We start from the raw sequence: 16386 nt of genomic DNA, 5'->3' as shown, positions 1-16386 counted from the left end.
TATACAAACATTAATGTCAGTCGGGAAAAAGGAGCAACGAATTTTACCCAAGTCATAATAATACCTCTAGCGTGTAAAAGCGCGGGAGCAAGGATTTTTAGCCAAGGAGCATTCAACTAGGCATCATTTAAGACATGTTCGTAGTTAGCCTCGTTGGTAATTTTCCTCTGGTCTTAACAAGTGCAGCGTGCAAAGGCTGTCTAATGGGAGCGTAGTTTCTGCGCTTTCTAAATGAAAAGTTTTATTTAACGATTTAAAAACTTGAATTAAAAAGTTATTTATAAAATTGTTATAACAGAATAACATCACATATAACCACGAAGAATTGACAGAAATTTTAGTTTTGATTTTCATAAAACTAATGACTGTAGTAATACTGGCTGATAACAAATATTGAAATCTCTAAAAGTAAAAATGAAACGTCCGTAGATTTATTTTACTTTTTTTTTCATTAGTCATATTAAAAACGTCATATCAAAAAGTAGGCAAACTACACTTATGAACAATTACCCCGTAATAGCATTCGTTATTATAAAAGAAAAGCCGTGTTATTTCGTCAGCTGACGGCAACTAAATGAGGACTGTGATATGTAGGAGTCCATTAACGGGTAAATATTTGTTCATTTGTCATGGCGCATTGCCTCCGGGACTTGCCGCCGCTTTTGTTGTAGTGATACGTTTGCTTTCGTAATATGAACTGCGATATCATAACAAATAAAATGAATGGATATTTTAAGTCACGCTTCCAATGAACGTCAGAGATTTACCGTTGATTTCTGAGACCATAATCTCTTTATAAAACATATCGTCATCCCTGTCATTATCTTTGACATAGCAGTTACTGTTTTATGCAAAAATTTTGGTATCAAAAATCACGATTAGACTTTTAACTTTCTAATAAATAATGAAAACGATCCTTAACTTTCTTGTTTTACAATTTCGTTGTGTCTTTGTTAAAAGTAATGAATTACCTTTTAACTGTTTTCTTAAGTCATTTAATCTTTTTAAACCAAGTACTCCCGCATCACAACTGCAAAGTACAATTTCAAAATCACAAGAATCTTTATTTTTTTTATTTTTCAGCAAGTTAATTCAAGTTGAAATGAAAAAAAAAATAAAAAGTAGCCCAAGGCTAAATGGAAAACGAGTGTTTAAAGCATAAATTGTGACTACGCCAACTGCAGAAACGAAGTTCAGTTTATTGAATCAAAAAGAGACTATTGAGATTCAGTAATCTTTTAAGTTTTTACACTTCATAAATACAAAATATTTTTTATTTTACACTTTAATCTTGGAAGAAAAAGAATGTTATAAAATTTCAATACAGCAAAGGTACTTCAAACGTTGAATTTATTAAGCTTCTTACTAAACGATTAACTACTGGGTCACAGTGATTGAAGATTAATTTCGAAAGCATGTAGTCAAGATTAGTGGCTGTCACAATTGTTAGAAACGCGTCGTGGACCTCTGACGAGGGACCCCACAAGACCCGCCTTAGAAATCTGTCACAAATAAATCAAATTATTTAAACAGAATTAATTTATGTAAAACAGATACATTCGAACCTGGATAAGCTAGCATCATTGTTCAGTCCCGACGGAATTATCTAACTAAAGGTTTCTCCCTTTAGTTAGGTAATCGGGTTAGAGAGAAACATCAGGGAGTGGACCAACATTGCCAGCGTTTCAAAACCTGTTTCGCTTGGCGCAAGATAGGAAGAAATTCGCTACGCTGACGGCCAACCTCCAATAGTGGAGAGGCACAAGAAGAAGAAGATTATATAGATTTACTTTGCAATAATGCTTTTGATTTAGTATTAAGTATTTTATTATTATTATTAAACTATAATATCCTTTAGTTTTCTGATTTTTGATTAACTGTGAGATGGATAAAGTTTTTCTATAATTGAAGTGTTTTTTATCAAACTATTCAGCGTTTTTTTGTGAAAATAATCTAAAAGAGCTGAATTATATGTTAAGATTAAATTATTCTACATAACTAGTTCAGCAAGCCAATAATACCTATAGAATATTAAATCAATTGATTTTGTTATTTAGCCTTAAGGTCTGTAAATGTATTCTTTACTTTTTGGTTTGGTTTTTTGTTTCTTTGGTTTATAAATCAAGTAACTATGACTAATAAAAATGAAAAGGTTAGAGATAAAAGGTCATTAAATTTTGTAAATATATTTTAAATATTTATAATTTATACGTTCAGTAAACGTTAGTAAAATAAATTATTGTTCGTAACTTTTCTAATATTATAAATGGAAAAGAATATAAGATATATTTGAGTATAAAAAATAAATAAATAAATAAATACCGTTCGTAAGAAGTTGGTAAGTTTGAAGTTGTATATAGAACAGGAGATACTAGGAATATTGTATAATTATATTTTGAATTAATTTTCTGTTCAATATTTTTTACAATGATTATAAATTGTTGCGATGAAGATAAAGGATCTTTTTTGTAACGTAAGACTCTTCATGCAACCACTTAAGAGTATCCGAGTAAACACGACATATACTTGAAGTTTTCTCATTTTTCTCTCAGAGATGTGAGATATAAAGCGCACTACATTACGCGGCTGCTAGAGAGGGATTGAAAGATCCTAAGATATTTTCTCTTTTCTAAGTACGTCACGTGTTGAAGCTTTTTATTATCCCTGCCGTGTACTATCGCAAAGGAATTGCGTTTTAAGCTAGTATACACAAAGTTTGACCGGAATTTTATATACGTCAAGAATGCCTTGCATTATTCAGTATTTAAGATACGAGGATAAGATAGATAAAATTAATTCAAGTGATATTTATAATAAAGGAATGACAGAAATCAAACTTTAGTCGTATAAACACTTAATTTATAGACAGTAGGCAATATATGACTTGGGTGTTACATATATAATATATTTGACATTTTACATATTTATTACATACTAGCTCTTGCCTGCAAATCTGTCCGCGCAGTATTAAAAAAAACTTTATAACTATATGTTCTTCCAGACTATGATTTACATCTATGTCAAATTTCATGAAGATCCGTTGAGCCGTTTTGGAGATACGTTCAAATAAAAATCCATCAATTCATCCATCCATCTAAACATTCCCATTTATAATATTAGAAAGATAAGTTCATGTGAAAAAAATCTTTTTTCAGTTTCTTATGTCACGTCTATATCATGTTCACGACAATAGTGGCATTCTAACCCACGACAGCTAGATCGCTAGTCTGTAATCTTAACTAATAAACTATTTGGATTCGTTTTCAACACCACGAGTCAACCAGTAACGAGTGACACAGTGAGGTATAACAGAATAAGATGTATCCCGAGTGAATTATTCATTAGATTAGAGTGTGACAGTCGCAATGTATTCAACGCGAGCTCATATCGCGCTCGTACGTGACGGAAATCTACTCAATGAGAGCAATGAGATACGTTGAGATGACGTTATCACACTACCTGCCTGCCTGCGCAACGACAGCTATTCTGTCAAATAACCTCCTTTTACTCCCATCTTCGAATATATTTCAATTGAAATTTAGTTCCATAATACATAAAGGAGCATTATTGGGTAAGATTATCAATTTAATCAGGAGGACTTGGTTCAGTATCCTTCCTCCCTCGAAACCGATTAAAGGATTTAGTTTGGGAATCGGTTTCAAAATAATTTTGAAATTGACAAGGCACATTTTTCCACCGTTATTCGTTGATTTATACGCTCATATCAATAACGTCACGCTTCCTGATTGGTCTGACCTTGCCTGTTTCGATAGTAGATGTATAAGTGAAAAAAGTTCTTCAACATTTGGAATGTTATAAGAATGTTAAAAACAATACACTTAAATTACTCCCAATGTTTGTAAACATCATTCGGAGGTACCAGAGAACGTTAATGCGGTTGGCGCGGTGCCAGTGCTGCCTTCTATTGCTCTTTTATTCCACACGTACGTAATAAAATAATTGGATTTTATGTGTATTGCGGTGTTCCTACATCGACGGACGATGTTTTATTACGTGGCTTGTTTATTTGTGTGAATTTGTTCATGCGCACAAATAAAAATAATACCACTTTTATCAACCCATTTTTTACTTACGAATGTGAATAAAACTCGACTAATTAATTCTTATCCCAATCTAAATAATATTTCCTACCCGTGATATGGATTGTAATATTGTATTTTGTTTGCAGGAGTGGCGCTTGCGGTGGAGGTCCACTTCGAGAATAAGGACAGCGGCTTCTTCCTCAAACATACGGCGAGATGGAGTGGCGCGGGCCCGCCGCCCGAGCCGGTCGGCACGGCACTACCCGGCGCCCTGCTCTCCCTGGACCGATTCACGGTGCTCCAGGGCTCGGCGCCGGCCTCCGTTCGAGCTACATATGGCCCGTTCTCCACCAAACAAACTGTTCCCGCCAGATATGCCGTACCAGATCCCTTAGAGCCACCAAAGAGAAATGCCACCTTGGTGGAACTCCAGGATGCCACAGCTCATAGACTCGACGTGTCCGCTCATCTTGTGTTTCGGGAGCTACCCCGTGATGCTCCTGTACTCCGCGTACTCTTCCATACTGGAGGTGAAGGAGGCACACGACGCGCCGCCACACGGCCTAGGCGTGTTTGTATCACACTACACGCCAGTCTTGGTTCCAAAACTCTCACTGCATCTTGCGGTCCCGAAGGTGAAGAGGGCGCTTGCTTGGCTGAGCTTACAGTCCCCGCCGCTTGGTGGCCTGCCGATGGGAAGGGTAAACGTCCGCCGAAGAACATACGATTGGCGTATAGCGCCGCCGAAGCTGGTAACGGGGAAAGTCCGGAAGGAGCGTGTGGCAGGGTATCGGTGCAACCGGCGTGGCCGCTGGGCTCGGTCACTTTAGCCGGCGCCCGCGCGGGTTACCGGGAGGCGCGGGCCGGGGACGCCGCTTTGCTTCTACCTCGAGCTCCACTTTATCCTCATTCTCGCTTACATCTGCCATTTGTCGTCCGACGTGATGCCAGCCACGCTATTGGACATGTTGTTATAAGGTACGTTAATATAGAAAAAAATACCTCTTTTTAATTGTAATAACTAATCTTTTCTACGGCACACAAGATATAGTATAATAGGTATTAATGCTATCTTACGTATTATGGCATGTAGCCGCTATCCATTTAAGTAAAGCACATCGGTCAAATGGAATCAATCGCAATACTCAGTGAACGTGGCTGGTGACAACATATGCGATGATGGAGTGGTATCGAGCCGCTGTCCGCTGTCACCGCATCTCTCGAGCTAACGTCAACAAACCGCTGTCTGTTTTATTCATGTACCGGGAATACTTCGTACACCCGTCATCTCGATTCGGCTCATTGTTTGCTTGTACAGTTTCACGTAGGCGGTGTCGTTAAATAAATACCGCCTCCACCAAATAGCACCAACGTGAGAAGTGAATTTGTTAGGCAATGCTGATAATGTCTTTTTAACTCTCTCGGTAAATTTTAACTACCGTCGTTAGATTGAAAATGTATGAGACACTCGACGACGCTCCACATTTACGAAGCCCACGGACGGTGGAAAATTCAAAAGTGGCTCACACTTTATGCTGTTAACCTCGATGTGCCGCTTAAAAAGTTTTGCATAGTCACGTTCTAATTTATATGAAACCAAGTTTCCACAAAACTCTGAAACGCAAAAGATTTTATTGCATGTTTCGTGAGATTTCTTGAAGAGAGCAGATTCAAAATGCCCTTTAGAATAATCTGAAATGAAAGCTCATGTACCTAAACACTGATTCTAAATTCATTGAAAACATGAGTTGTATTAAAGTCACTTTAAGACTTCCGTTTCTATAACACGAAGAAAAAAGTATTCTCTGTTAAAAAAAAACCCACATTTAATAGTTCATATTAAATTTGCTAAGAAAAATTAAAAACTTAGAAGAGAACATTTTTATTTCAAATTTTACTTGCCTTTTGAGATTGAATGTGAACGAGGTACCATTTAATTATTTTAACACGCTTTTACATTTCTGCTGTAAGAAAACTTTCCTCGTAATTTATAACTGGGTATATCTGCAAGTAACAGAACAGTCCATACGTTGTAACGAGTATATATGGCAACCAGCTCAATTACCATAAGTCATTAATTTTACTACTCTTTGTTAGGGTACGTATCACAACGCGGCAGATGATTGTCGTTTTAAGAAAATATCACAGTTGTAATTCGTATTATAAGAGTTTTTAGTTAACTCGTTGAATTTTTATTTACTTCAACATTTCACATAAAGTAAAGTAAAGACGCGAAAAATACCGCACCTAAAGATTAGTGAAATTTTATCTAAAGGTTTTTACTATGTCTATTTACTACTGAAATACAAATGTAAAACACTGCGGCATACATGCTTTAAAATAATGAATAATTTAATTTAATAAAAGGTATGAAATTGCTACAATGCGGATGGAAAGTGTAAAATTATTCCTTAGAGTATAACCCGCACGATATTATTTCTATAAAATGTCTTCTGAAGAATACGACAGTTTAAAGAGGGAACTGTTTGAATTTAAACACTATTTTTTTTTGTTTTATATACAAGGGAAACTTTTTAGAAGATGAGCTTTATTAACTTTTCTATTTTAATAGGATGAAAGTGAAGTCCGGCTTGCGGTTAGTTAGCGTGTCAGCCGCCAACTCCCGCTGGGCGGTAACCGCGGAAGTAAAGCCTCGCGCTGCCACCGTGACCGCCACACGCCTGGAGCAACCGCTACGAGATGATGATCAACTCGAAACGTAAGTATGGCATCATCTTTGTCTTTTAACATTGATTTAAATGAAATTATTTAGTCTGTACCTTGGTTTGGGAAATCATTTCTGAAACCTTTTTCCAAAAATAACGAACTAAAATAAGTAATCTAATGGATTTCATTAATTAAATTCTCTTTTATTATTATACTAGCTGTCGCCCGCGAATCCGTCTGCGCGGAATAAAAAAAATCTTATTATGTAGCCTATGTTCTACATCTGTGCCAAATTTCATAAAGAGCCATTGAGCCGTTCTGGAGATACCTTCAAACAAATATCCGTCCATCCATCTAAACATTCGCATATATAATATTAGTAAAAGTAAGATATACGATGTATTTCTTGTTTAGGGACTTCGTATTTATGTTTGCAAGCTATAAAAATGCAAAGAATCTCAATTCAATTCTTACGCCGAGTTCAATTTCCTTTCTTCAATATAAATTAGGGAAACTGAAAATTTCTTGTTCGTTCGTTAATACAGTATTGTGTTCACCATATTTATACTCTAGTTTTAAGTTACTGTCAAATATTTTTTTTTGTGGTGCCAATATTTATTACAATATTTTGAACGTATTTTTTGAACACGTACTTCAGGAATGTGAATATGTACGAAGGATTACATATCTCAATCAAAATTTTATTGTTTTATATTTTAACTGTGAATTTAAATTGTGAAAAAATAAGTATACTATTTATCAACTATTTACATAGCCTAGGTAAATCACGCACAGACGGTGACATACATTCCAATAAAGTTCGACTAACTTTATTGCATCTGGGAGTGTACTGATTGGCATGATTCCAGTGCAAATTTAAAGGATCCATTCTGTATGTATTTTATCCAAGCTTGCGTGAAGCTATTTGAATTTCCCGTTGTCCCTATGTAGGTTGACTGTCCTGGGAAATAAAGTCACTAATAAAAACTAACTAAATTTAAAAGGTATACAATTTAGTATATTTTCGTATATTTAAAACGATTTATAATAATAAACCAGTATCAAATTTTTTTTTCAAGAATTGATGAAATTTTAATGAAACAGGGTAATTTTTTTGCGAATAAAGTAGACGTAATCTAATTAATATTTAATTAAATTAAATTTATAATAAACGTATTACAGTGTTCCATGCCCGATTAAAATATCTGTAATAATCCGCAGCTTTTGGTTTCTATTTTGTTGGTAGCCATGTCGCGATGTAATTTGCGGTTTGGCGCAGTACTGCGCAAATGAAACTGAACACGAATTGTTTTGAAGTCAACATTAATTAACTGCCATCATAATTATGTTTTCAGTAAAACATTGGTATGTTTTAAAATGTTTACATTTTGTCAAATGTTGGCTTAATTGCTTTTAAAATAAATATAGATCTGAAAACAGCAGCTGTATACAGACTGCTTCGAGTATTTGGTATCTATTTCCCCATAAACGGTCTCATTTAATCAGTCCGTGTATGGCGACCTTTGAAAAGACATCCACAAACTCTAGCAGCAAGTCCTTAATCAAGGAATAATTTTGTCCAGGGACGTTGAAGACACCGTTGGCGCCGGAGGTCCAGGCTGGGAAGAGATCCTCACGTGGCTTGTAGAAGTGGGAGCTGAAGGCGAGGGGGATGCCGAAGGGGCTGAGGGAGAGTCGGGCCGCGGCACCGCGCGTCTGTCCTGGTCCGCCAAGGTGTCATCGGCTCCTAGTTCTGGCTCTACGACCGAAGAAACGCCTCACGAGCACAGAGTCAACACGCGATTGGACATTGAAAAGGACGATATACAATCTGTTCTTCCAATATCTAAGGTACGAAGTACAAAATAATGTAAGGAATAAAATATTATGATGGTATAATAAGTAAAAATATAGCTTGTTCCCTTACTTGTCAAAATATGGCATTAGATAGATATTATGTATCTTGTGCAAGACTGCGGTTGAAGATCCTTCCGTATTTCTTAAAACTTCATTGTCATGCCAGTCGTCCAATTTAAAGGATTTGTATTCTTTGTAATTAATGGAGTGAGAGGAACCTTTCCTTTTATTATCGGAACGATACTTTATTGAGTAAAGGCTTTGGTAAATGGCCCATTACAAGCTTCCTAAATATCCTATTCTAAGACAAACTTTGGGGTCGAGTAATAATTATTTTTATTGTCTCCAAAAATATTTTTATTTTTCTTAAAAGAAAAAAAAAAACAATAAATTTTTTGACTTGGTATAAGCTTGGAATATGCTTTAGGTGTAAATATTTAGCTATCAGTCAGATTTTTAATAACAAGTCCATCAATTATTTCATGCCTAACAATTTTAACACCGATTACACAATAATATAATAATTTGTCATAAATTTCATGTACCTTAAAATGTTAACAAATTAAAAAATTAATTGAGAAAAATATAATGAAATTGTAATTATGACAAGGAACAATATTTACGCCTACTCGTTTAATAACTTGGTTCTTGTAGATTCATAAACAAAATATAAAGACGAGGTTTTAATTAAACGTCGGTGGCCCTGAAACTAAAAATAGAAAAACGAAGGTACAAGGGGAAAAACGTGGAACCGAATCGTTCCAAATTTAATTTAAGTAATGGGGTAGGTAACGTTCAAATAGGTACACTTCACTTAATAGAGTTATTAAACTTCACTTTAAAATAAAACTCTTTATGTGACAGTTCACGCAGGTTTTTCTATTTACAAAGTAAAAAGCTTATGAAGAGTTTGGAATAGTCTTTATTAATGAAACACACCTTCCTGTCTAATAAAAAATTATAATATTGCCTTCTCTATTTGTTATAAATAAACTGAATTTTGTACGGTCTCCCTGCGTCATTTAATCTGCATTTGCGAACTACTCGTACTCGTATAAGGTACAGGTTACGAGTAGGTGATACTATAGTACCTCTGTAAAAATTACGTTTTTTTTGTTTACCATTTAAGTTTTTTGTAAACACATTTAAGCAAATAAATTTTTATTACATATTTTGGACATATTTTTAAAATCAAATAACACAATTTTCTTCACGAGACCGTTGATTTGTATTATCCAGACATGTCTGAGTCTGACCCTTTTTAATTAAGAGCGTGCAAACGTAGTTAGTGAAATATATTTGTTGAAGAGTTTATCGGACGTGGGAGTGACGAGATGATTAACCCGTGCTAGGCAAAATCAAATAAGACTAAAATTTCTTAACAGATCTCTTCTCCTCCTTCTTCACTCTGTTACTTTTTTATCGAATGATTTAATTCTACCCGTTAGTGTATATAATTTGATCCTTTGGTCAGTTGTAAGCCAATCTTTATAGGAGATTGAAATTACCGATATCATGTGTTCCTAATTATTCCGTCATCTTGAATTGACGTTTACCACATTAGCTTTGTCAAATGATAGTAATCTATTATATTGCTTTGATAATTTTGCTGCAAATAAGTGTATGTTTGCACTCATTCGTTAATAGGAAACTAATTTTATTTTAAGTTGAATAACAGAGGAGCTTCTTGCAAATGTAACCAGAGGTTTCCGAATCATTTGTACAAAATCATATTGTTGTCTCTATTTATTTTTGAAAGAGAGTGAGATGGACGTCATCATTATTGTGCAAACATGTTTCGGCATTATGGCAAAAAGGAACATAAAAACTAAGAGCCTTTACCTTCTTGATTACGAACACTTAATGTTAGTTGAATCAAAGTAAAATAATTAAGTATTCGTAAACAAAGTAAAAGGTATTATAACGGAGATTGTATACTTTAATAATTAAAAGGTATAAACACAATAGAATTAATGCTACGTAGGTAATTAATTAAAAATCAATCCTCTGAAATATAAGAATGTCAAATTATAATTTCAAATGAGAACTTAACTGCATGATTTACATAAAAGTCGATGCTATTTCTATTCAAGGGAGTGTAAATAAATTAGGTAGCGCGATATTAACTTGCACGCCATTCACTCACGTAATGTTTCGTGTTTTGTTTAAACTGGGTGATGATGAACACAACCATAATGTTTCGTGTTTTGTTCGGAACAGAGAGGCACTGAATACAGCTATAATATTTCGTGTTTTGTTTAGAACTGGGAAGTGTTGAACACAGCGGTGCTGACTGGCCGCCAGGTGTCGCAAGCAATGAAAGTCCTGATCGTCTCCCAGGCCGGTCAGGTTGCTGACGTCACACTCCAGAGCTCCTGCCACTCGGAAGATGAAAGCGTGCTTAAGGTAAGTGTTTCAATGCCGACAGCACTCGATAAAATTGAGGATCTGTTTCTTAGATAAGTTAAGTTTCGAAAGAATACAATAGAAGTGAAGTAAATGTGTGTGTAGTATTTATTTACGAAACACTTGGACACAAACATGTTATCATCACTCAGATTGTATTAGAAAGAATTAGAGAAAATAATCTTTTTACAGTGATGTTTCGGCAGAAGAAAGTTTCGTCCAAGTTATAGTTTGATTGTGTATTTTACTACGTAATCTCTATAATTAAAACTCAAGTTGGTAACGATTAAATTATATCTTTTGGAATAATAGCAGGCTACAAACAACATGTTTTTATTAAATAGTATAAGTAAAATACTTTCCTACTTAGCTATATCTTTAACATTCTCCAATGTTATTGAAAGAAGAAAAAAATCGAATAGTTCTAGAATTCCAACTACAAAATGGCCATTCCAATAAATGTCGCTCGTAAAGATGGCCCACTATTGCTCGGCGTACGGACGCTTCAATTTATACATTTCTTTATTTTAGTTTTTATGCAGTCGAAATTCTTGCAAACCAATACTGCATTTATTATAATACTTTTATTTAATTTTTGAACACCATAAGTTACAGTATGTATACGACATTAAGTGGATTATATCTGATATTAAGGAAAATCAAATCTATTTGCTCCAGATATTATTGGAGGTTGTTATTAAATTATTTTATCTCTCTCAGACATAACCTTGTTATTCCGATTTTCTTAATATCCACAGAGTTATCGAGAATACTATAACAGCAAATTACGAGGCATAATATCATTCTTAGGTTAATACCAATTTCGAATAGAATAGACTTTAATTTATTTTTGAATGAGTAGTAGTTTTAATGTTATGATATTTCTTATTTATTTTGTTATTATATTTTATATTTTACATTAAAGTTTTAAGTCTTTGAATAAAGTATAAAGTTTTAAGTCTTTGAATAAAGTATAAAGTTTCAGGTTAAAGCAAAAGGGCTCTCTCGGGAGAATGAAATGTCAGCCGTGACTTGTGTTGCAAAGCGAAAACTTGCTTCCATTATAATTAAGTCTTTGAAATTACTTTCATGATAAAAAATAAAAGAAAAACAAACTTTTTAAAAATAGCTGTTTGTTATGTTTCTGTTAATTAAACAAAAAAATTAAGAATTGACAAACTATTCGTCAAAACGATTCAAACGAACTTAATGTCGATGAGGTTGTATCGTTTCATTGCGAAGTAGTAACATGTCATAATATTGCATTGTCACCCGATTTACATATGTATGCAAATTTCAACTCTATCAGTAACCTGGAAGTGGATCATATTTAATTTGCAAGATTAGATGACAAACAATTGTAACAGATGAAACTAAATAAAAGCTTGTAATAAAAATATAGGTGCCCCCTACATTTTACATTAAATATCAACACGTAAAATTATTCAATCTTTCGTTAGAATACTTGTTCTCAAATATTATATGGAAACATTTTATATACAATCAGATAAAAGATACTAAATAAATGTATACATTTAGGTAATGCTTTGGCAAGTTGCCTGATGGCTTGTGTTCTTTAGAGAGGAGCAAATCTCTTTATGCGATGCGGTTTACTCGCTTACATTTTGTAATGTTAGTAAGAGCGAACTCAAGTATCTTTTAAGTAAGTAAATATTAGATTGCACGGTATAAATACAAACAAATATAGGTCATGAATGTCACGATTATTTTTCGTCTTATGAAAAAATATTAAGAAAAAAACCGACTTCAAAAAAATCTCAAATAAAATGCACTAAAAAGGTAAGGTAACAATATCTTGAATACCCTTGAAAGTAAGGTTACTTTATTTACTGTTGGTTTCTAAGACCAAAATCTCTGTATAAAACAAATCATCATCCCTGAGACATTATCTTTGACAAAACAGAGATAACAAAATTTTTAGGGATTTTAGTCTCACTAACCCACGGTTAGAGGGTAAATCTCTCTTTACAGTAAAATAACTTTACCCACTCTATAGTCCGCGACAAAGCAATCCTATCCTCTACCTTCTTGTGTTTCGTAACATTATTTTTATTTTACACAACTGCTGTCATACAGAACTTTAATTGAATGTGTATTTAATTAGTTTATATTAGATTTTTAAATAAAGTTCGTATGTAGGTGTCATCATCGTGTAGCTCCGTGTACGTGGATGGTTCTGAGATCCGCGGTTCGTCGAATGCGTCCGTGATCGTGAAGTACGGCACGTACACCGGCCTAGCGCGCTTCACCGTATGGATGCCCGAGTACCCACTCGAGATCGACGTCGACGACAATCGACTCTCGCAAATCAAAGGTATACAGCATGTTTTGAAAGCACTTATATTACTCGATAAAAGTCATAAAAGAGTGTAAAATGTTTGTTTTGTATGGTTTCATTTCAATTTTCCTCTCATTTCTTATAAATTATTTTATTTCAAAGGATAAAAAATTAGTTATCATTTACTTGATGTGAAATTAAATGTGATATCAATTTAATCTTATTTTATTCTAATCTACGGTTAAATATTTAAAATTTCATCATAACTAAATTTGTCACTTATGTAAGATATAAAAATAATGAATATGGAAAGTCTTTCAGTGAAAATGCAAAAGAGTTAAAGTGACGACAGCACTTAAAAAAACTAAATAATATATTCACATACGCCAGCTGCAGCTGTGGGAATTTGAGATAAAGTGCAGTACAGTTGTGTAGAAATTATATTAACCATGGGTTTCTGAAACCAAAATCTCCCTTTAAAAAAATGTTTTTATCTCTGTTCTGTCAAAGATAATGACAGGGATGACGATATGTTTTATACAGAGATTTTGCACTCAGAAACCCACGTTAAGAAAATATATTTTTTTATGTTTTGTTCTGCACCGTCTTTGTGTACATAAATTTGTTTATGTTCTTCCTTTTATTTTCAACTATCTATTCAAATCTCAGTAAGCACCCGTCTTTTGTTATTCTCTTTTCTTCTCGCTATAGAAAATACCTTGGATGAAGTAGTTATATAACTCAGTTTTCGTATCTTCTCTCAGGTTGGAAAGTACCAGATGACGCGAACGCTAAGGACAGACTGAAGCGCTCTCTGTCGGCGAGAGGATGGGGCGGCGCGCGACCAGACGGCACCAATTCACTCACAGAACAACGAGCTTGTCGGCTGAGATATCAGCAAAGCAATGTCGAGGTTTGTTAATTAATTCTGACTACTTTAATACCGGAAATATCAAAATGCAGTATTTTTGTTTCAGTCAAAAAACATATACAGTAGAATTCGTTTATTATGACATCGAAAGGAATTGACAAACACGTCATAATAAGCGGACGTCATACAAAGCATTTTATGGGAAAAAAACCGTTTTTATGTAACCCAGGGCAGCTGATAGGTATTCCTTTGTTTCTTATGATTTTAAACCACTGAATTAATGCTTGATCAACATTTTCTTGTCGCAATTTTCGAAGCCTCTTCGGTTTCAAAACATTTGAATTGAAGGATTGCTTAATGCGGTTCTTGTTTTTAAAAATCATTGAGATTGTCGAATAACCCACGCCAAATTTCTTTGCGAGAGACGAGTTTGATTCTCCATTTTCTAATCTGCATTGCACCTTTCTCCTCAATCGTAAATGCTTTACGCCGCGCCGTTTAGATGAATTTTTTTTCACTCTGCGTGACCTTCAAGTGTCAATTACTCACTGAGAAACTGAGATTCAAAACAAAAATGAGCCACGTGCCGAACATTGGGAATCAGTGAACATTACCGAAGGTGTAAAGAATTATGTCGGCCATTATAACCGGTCATAATAAGCGACATGTCACTGTAAGGAAAGTCATAATATCCGACTTGATTATAAGAATTTTATATGGAAAACAAACTTCCTAGTGCAATTACGTCATAATAATCGGTTGGTCAATATAGGCGGAGTCATAATAAACGGATTCTACTGTAGTAAGTACGCGACTTAAGTTAATTGGTGATTGTTTAAAATAACTTAACTCTATGTTTGAAGTGAAAGTAGTGAGGTATGGACTGCAAATATTGATAGTTACCGTAATAAAAAATGACACTCATATTTTCCATGTAGGTGTACGCTCGGTTCCTGGCGAAGGACCACGACTCGGGTCGCGTGTCGTACCTGGTTTCGCGGCGCACGTGGCTACAGGTGACCGAGCTAGTGCTGGCGCTGCTCCGCGTCTCCGACCCTCGTATCGCCACGCTAAGGGACCGCGTGCTGCAAGGACGTAGTACCGGACGGACTGAAGTACAAGTCCTGTCACCTATTACTGGTACGTGAATTGACGTACATATAAATCTAACAACCGCTAGTTTAGGGACGAGAAGATTGGATAAAAAAAATGAGGAGAAAAGAAAGTAAAATATTTGTTAACATGGCCGAAATACTTGTTTCAAAACGTATTGTTCTGTTTTTTTTTTTTTTTTATAAAGGGAAAAATTTAAGGAATTATGTATTTGTTATGCACAAGAGTTTATTTAGTGGAACCCTAGAGTAAAATATTTTTGAATTTGAAGGTCGCGTGATTGGTCTCCGTGAAGTGCGTGTGGTGAACGACAAAGTGACGATCTCGCGTCTGCTGGTGCGCGTCATATCTGGCCTGCAGCTCAACATCTCACCAGATAGCGCTATTGAGAACGGATACGTCTCTGAAACAACTGTCACCAGGCGACTAACTGCTCAGTACCAGGTAAACTTATGCCATGCCATGTATGTATGACTGACAAAAAGAATTTGTTTTGATGTACAAGGTACTGTTTAAAAAAATGAACAGTAAAATACATAGACATTTGTGAATTAGAAGTGCAAATAAGATTTTTAATTTACACAAAATTAATTTCAATTACAATGGTCTTGTCTAAAAGCAAAGAAGGCTATACTTTTGTTTTTATTAATATTTAATGTTAAAATTCGCCATATATGTAGGTCTTGTGATAAAATTATTTATATTGAACTTGCACCTCAATGCCAGGTATTCAAACAGTTGGAATGTGCAATCATTTTAGTTAAAGCCACCATTAAGTATCGAATAACCTTGGCCTAAGCTGGCAAGTACGAAATAAAAACTTTAACGACTTCGCACTTCAGCCAGAGAAAATGGCACGCTTTCATTTCGTTTGAAAAAATGTTAGAAGTTTTTCACATATTTCATTACTTTTATAAATATACATTCGTATAAAAGAAAAGTTTTAGGTCTTTTAAGCCTAGGACCGTGAAAATTCAGACGTTTCTCCGTTATAAGAGTTGTATGGGATGAGACTAGATTTTGTAAATTTCCCCAGAGATCCAAACGGATAGGAAAGTTGTTTGCGGAATTACTTTGGAACTTCTGAGGATACAACGTAGAGGATTACTTTTGAAGTGGAAACCTTTTAC

General features: G+C 34.6%; 1 protein-coding gene across 2 annotated transcripts in view; it reads left to right on the top strand.

Moving 5' to 3' along the window:
• The window catches only part of LOC106718525 (transmembrane protein 132E), an 85186-nt gene that overhangs the window by 60087 nt on the left and 8713 nt on the right, over positions 1–16386 (top strand). For both annotated transcript variants that reach the window (XM_045686736.1, XM_045686737.1), the window contains exons 2-9: positions 4190–5021; positions 6616–6762; positions 8294–8561; positions 10830–10973; positions 13134–13308; positions 14037–14185; positions 15082–15283; positions 15528–15700. In XM_045686736.1, the coding sequence (XP_045542692.1) occupies positions 4190–5021; positions 6616–6762; positions 8294–8561; positions 10830–10973; positions 13134–13308; positions 14037–14185; positions 15082–15283; positions 15528–15700 (2090 nt within the window). The remainder of the gene's footprint in view (positions 1–4189; positions 5022–6615; positions 6763–8293; positions 8562–10829; positions 10974–13133; positions 13309–14036; positions 14186–15081; positions 15284–15527; positions 15701–16386) is intronic.

This window comes from Papilio machaon, chromosome 4 (genome assembly GCF_912999745.1).
Source record: "Papilio machaon chromosome 4, ilPapMach1.1, whole genome shotgun sequence".
NCBI lineage: Eukaryota > Metazoa > Arthropoda > Insecta > Lepidoptera > Papilionidae > Papilio > Papilio machaon.
This window is presented reverse-complemented; position numbering and strand designations above follow the sequence as displayed.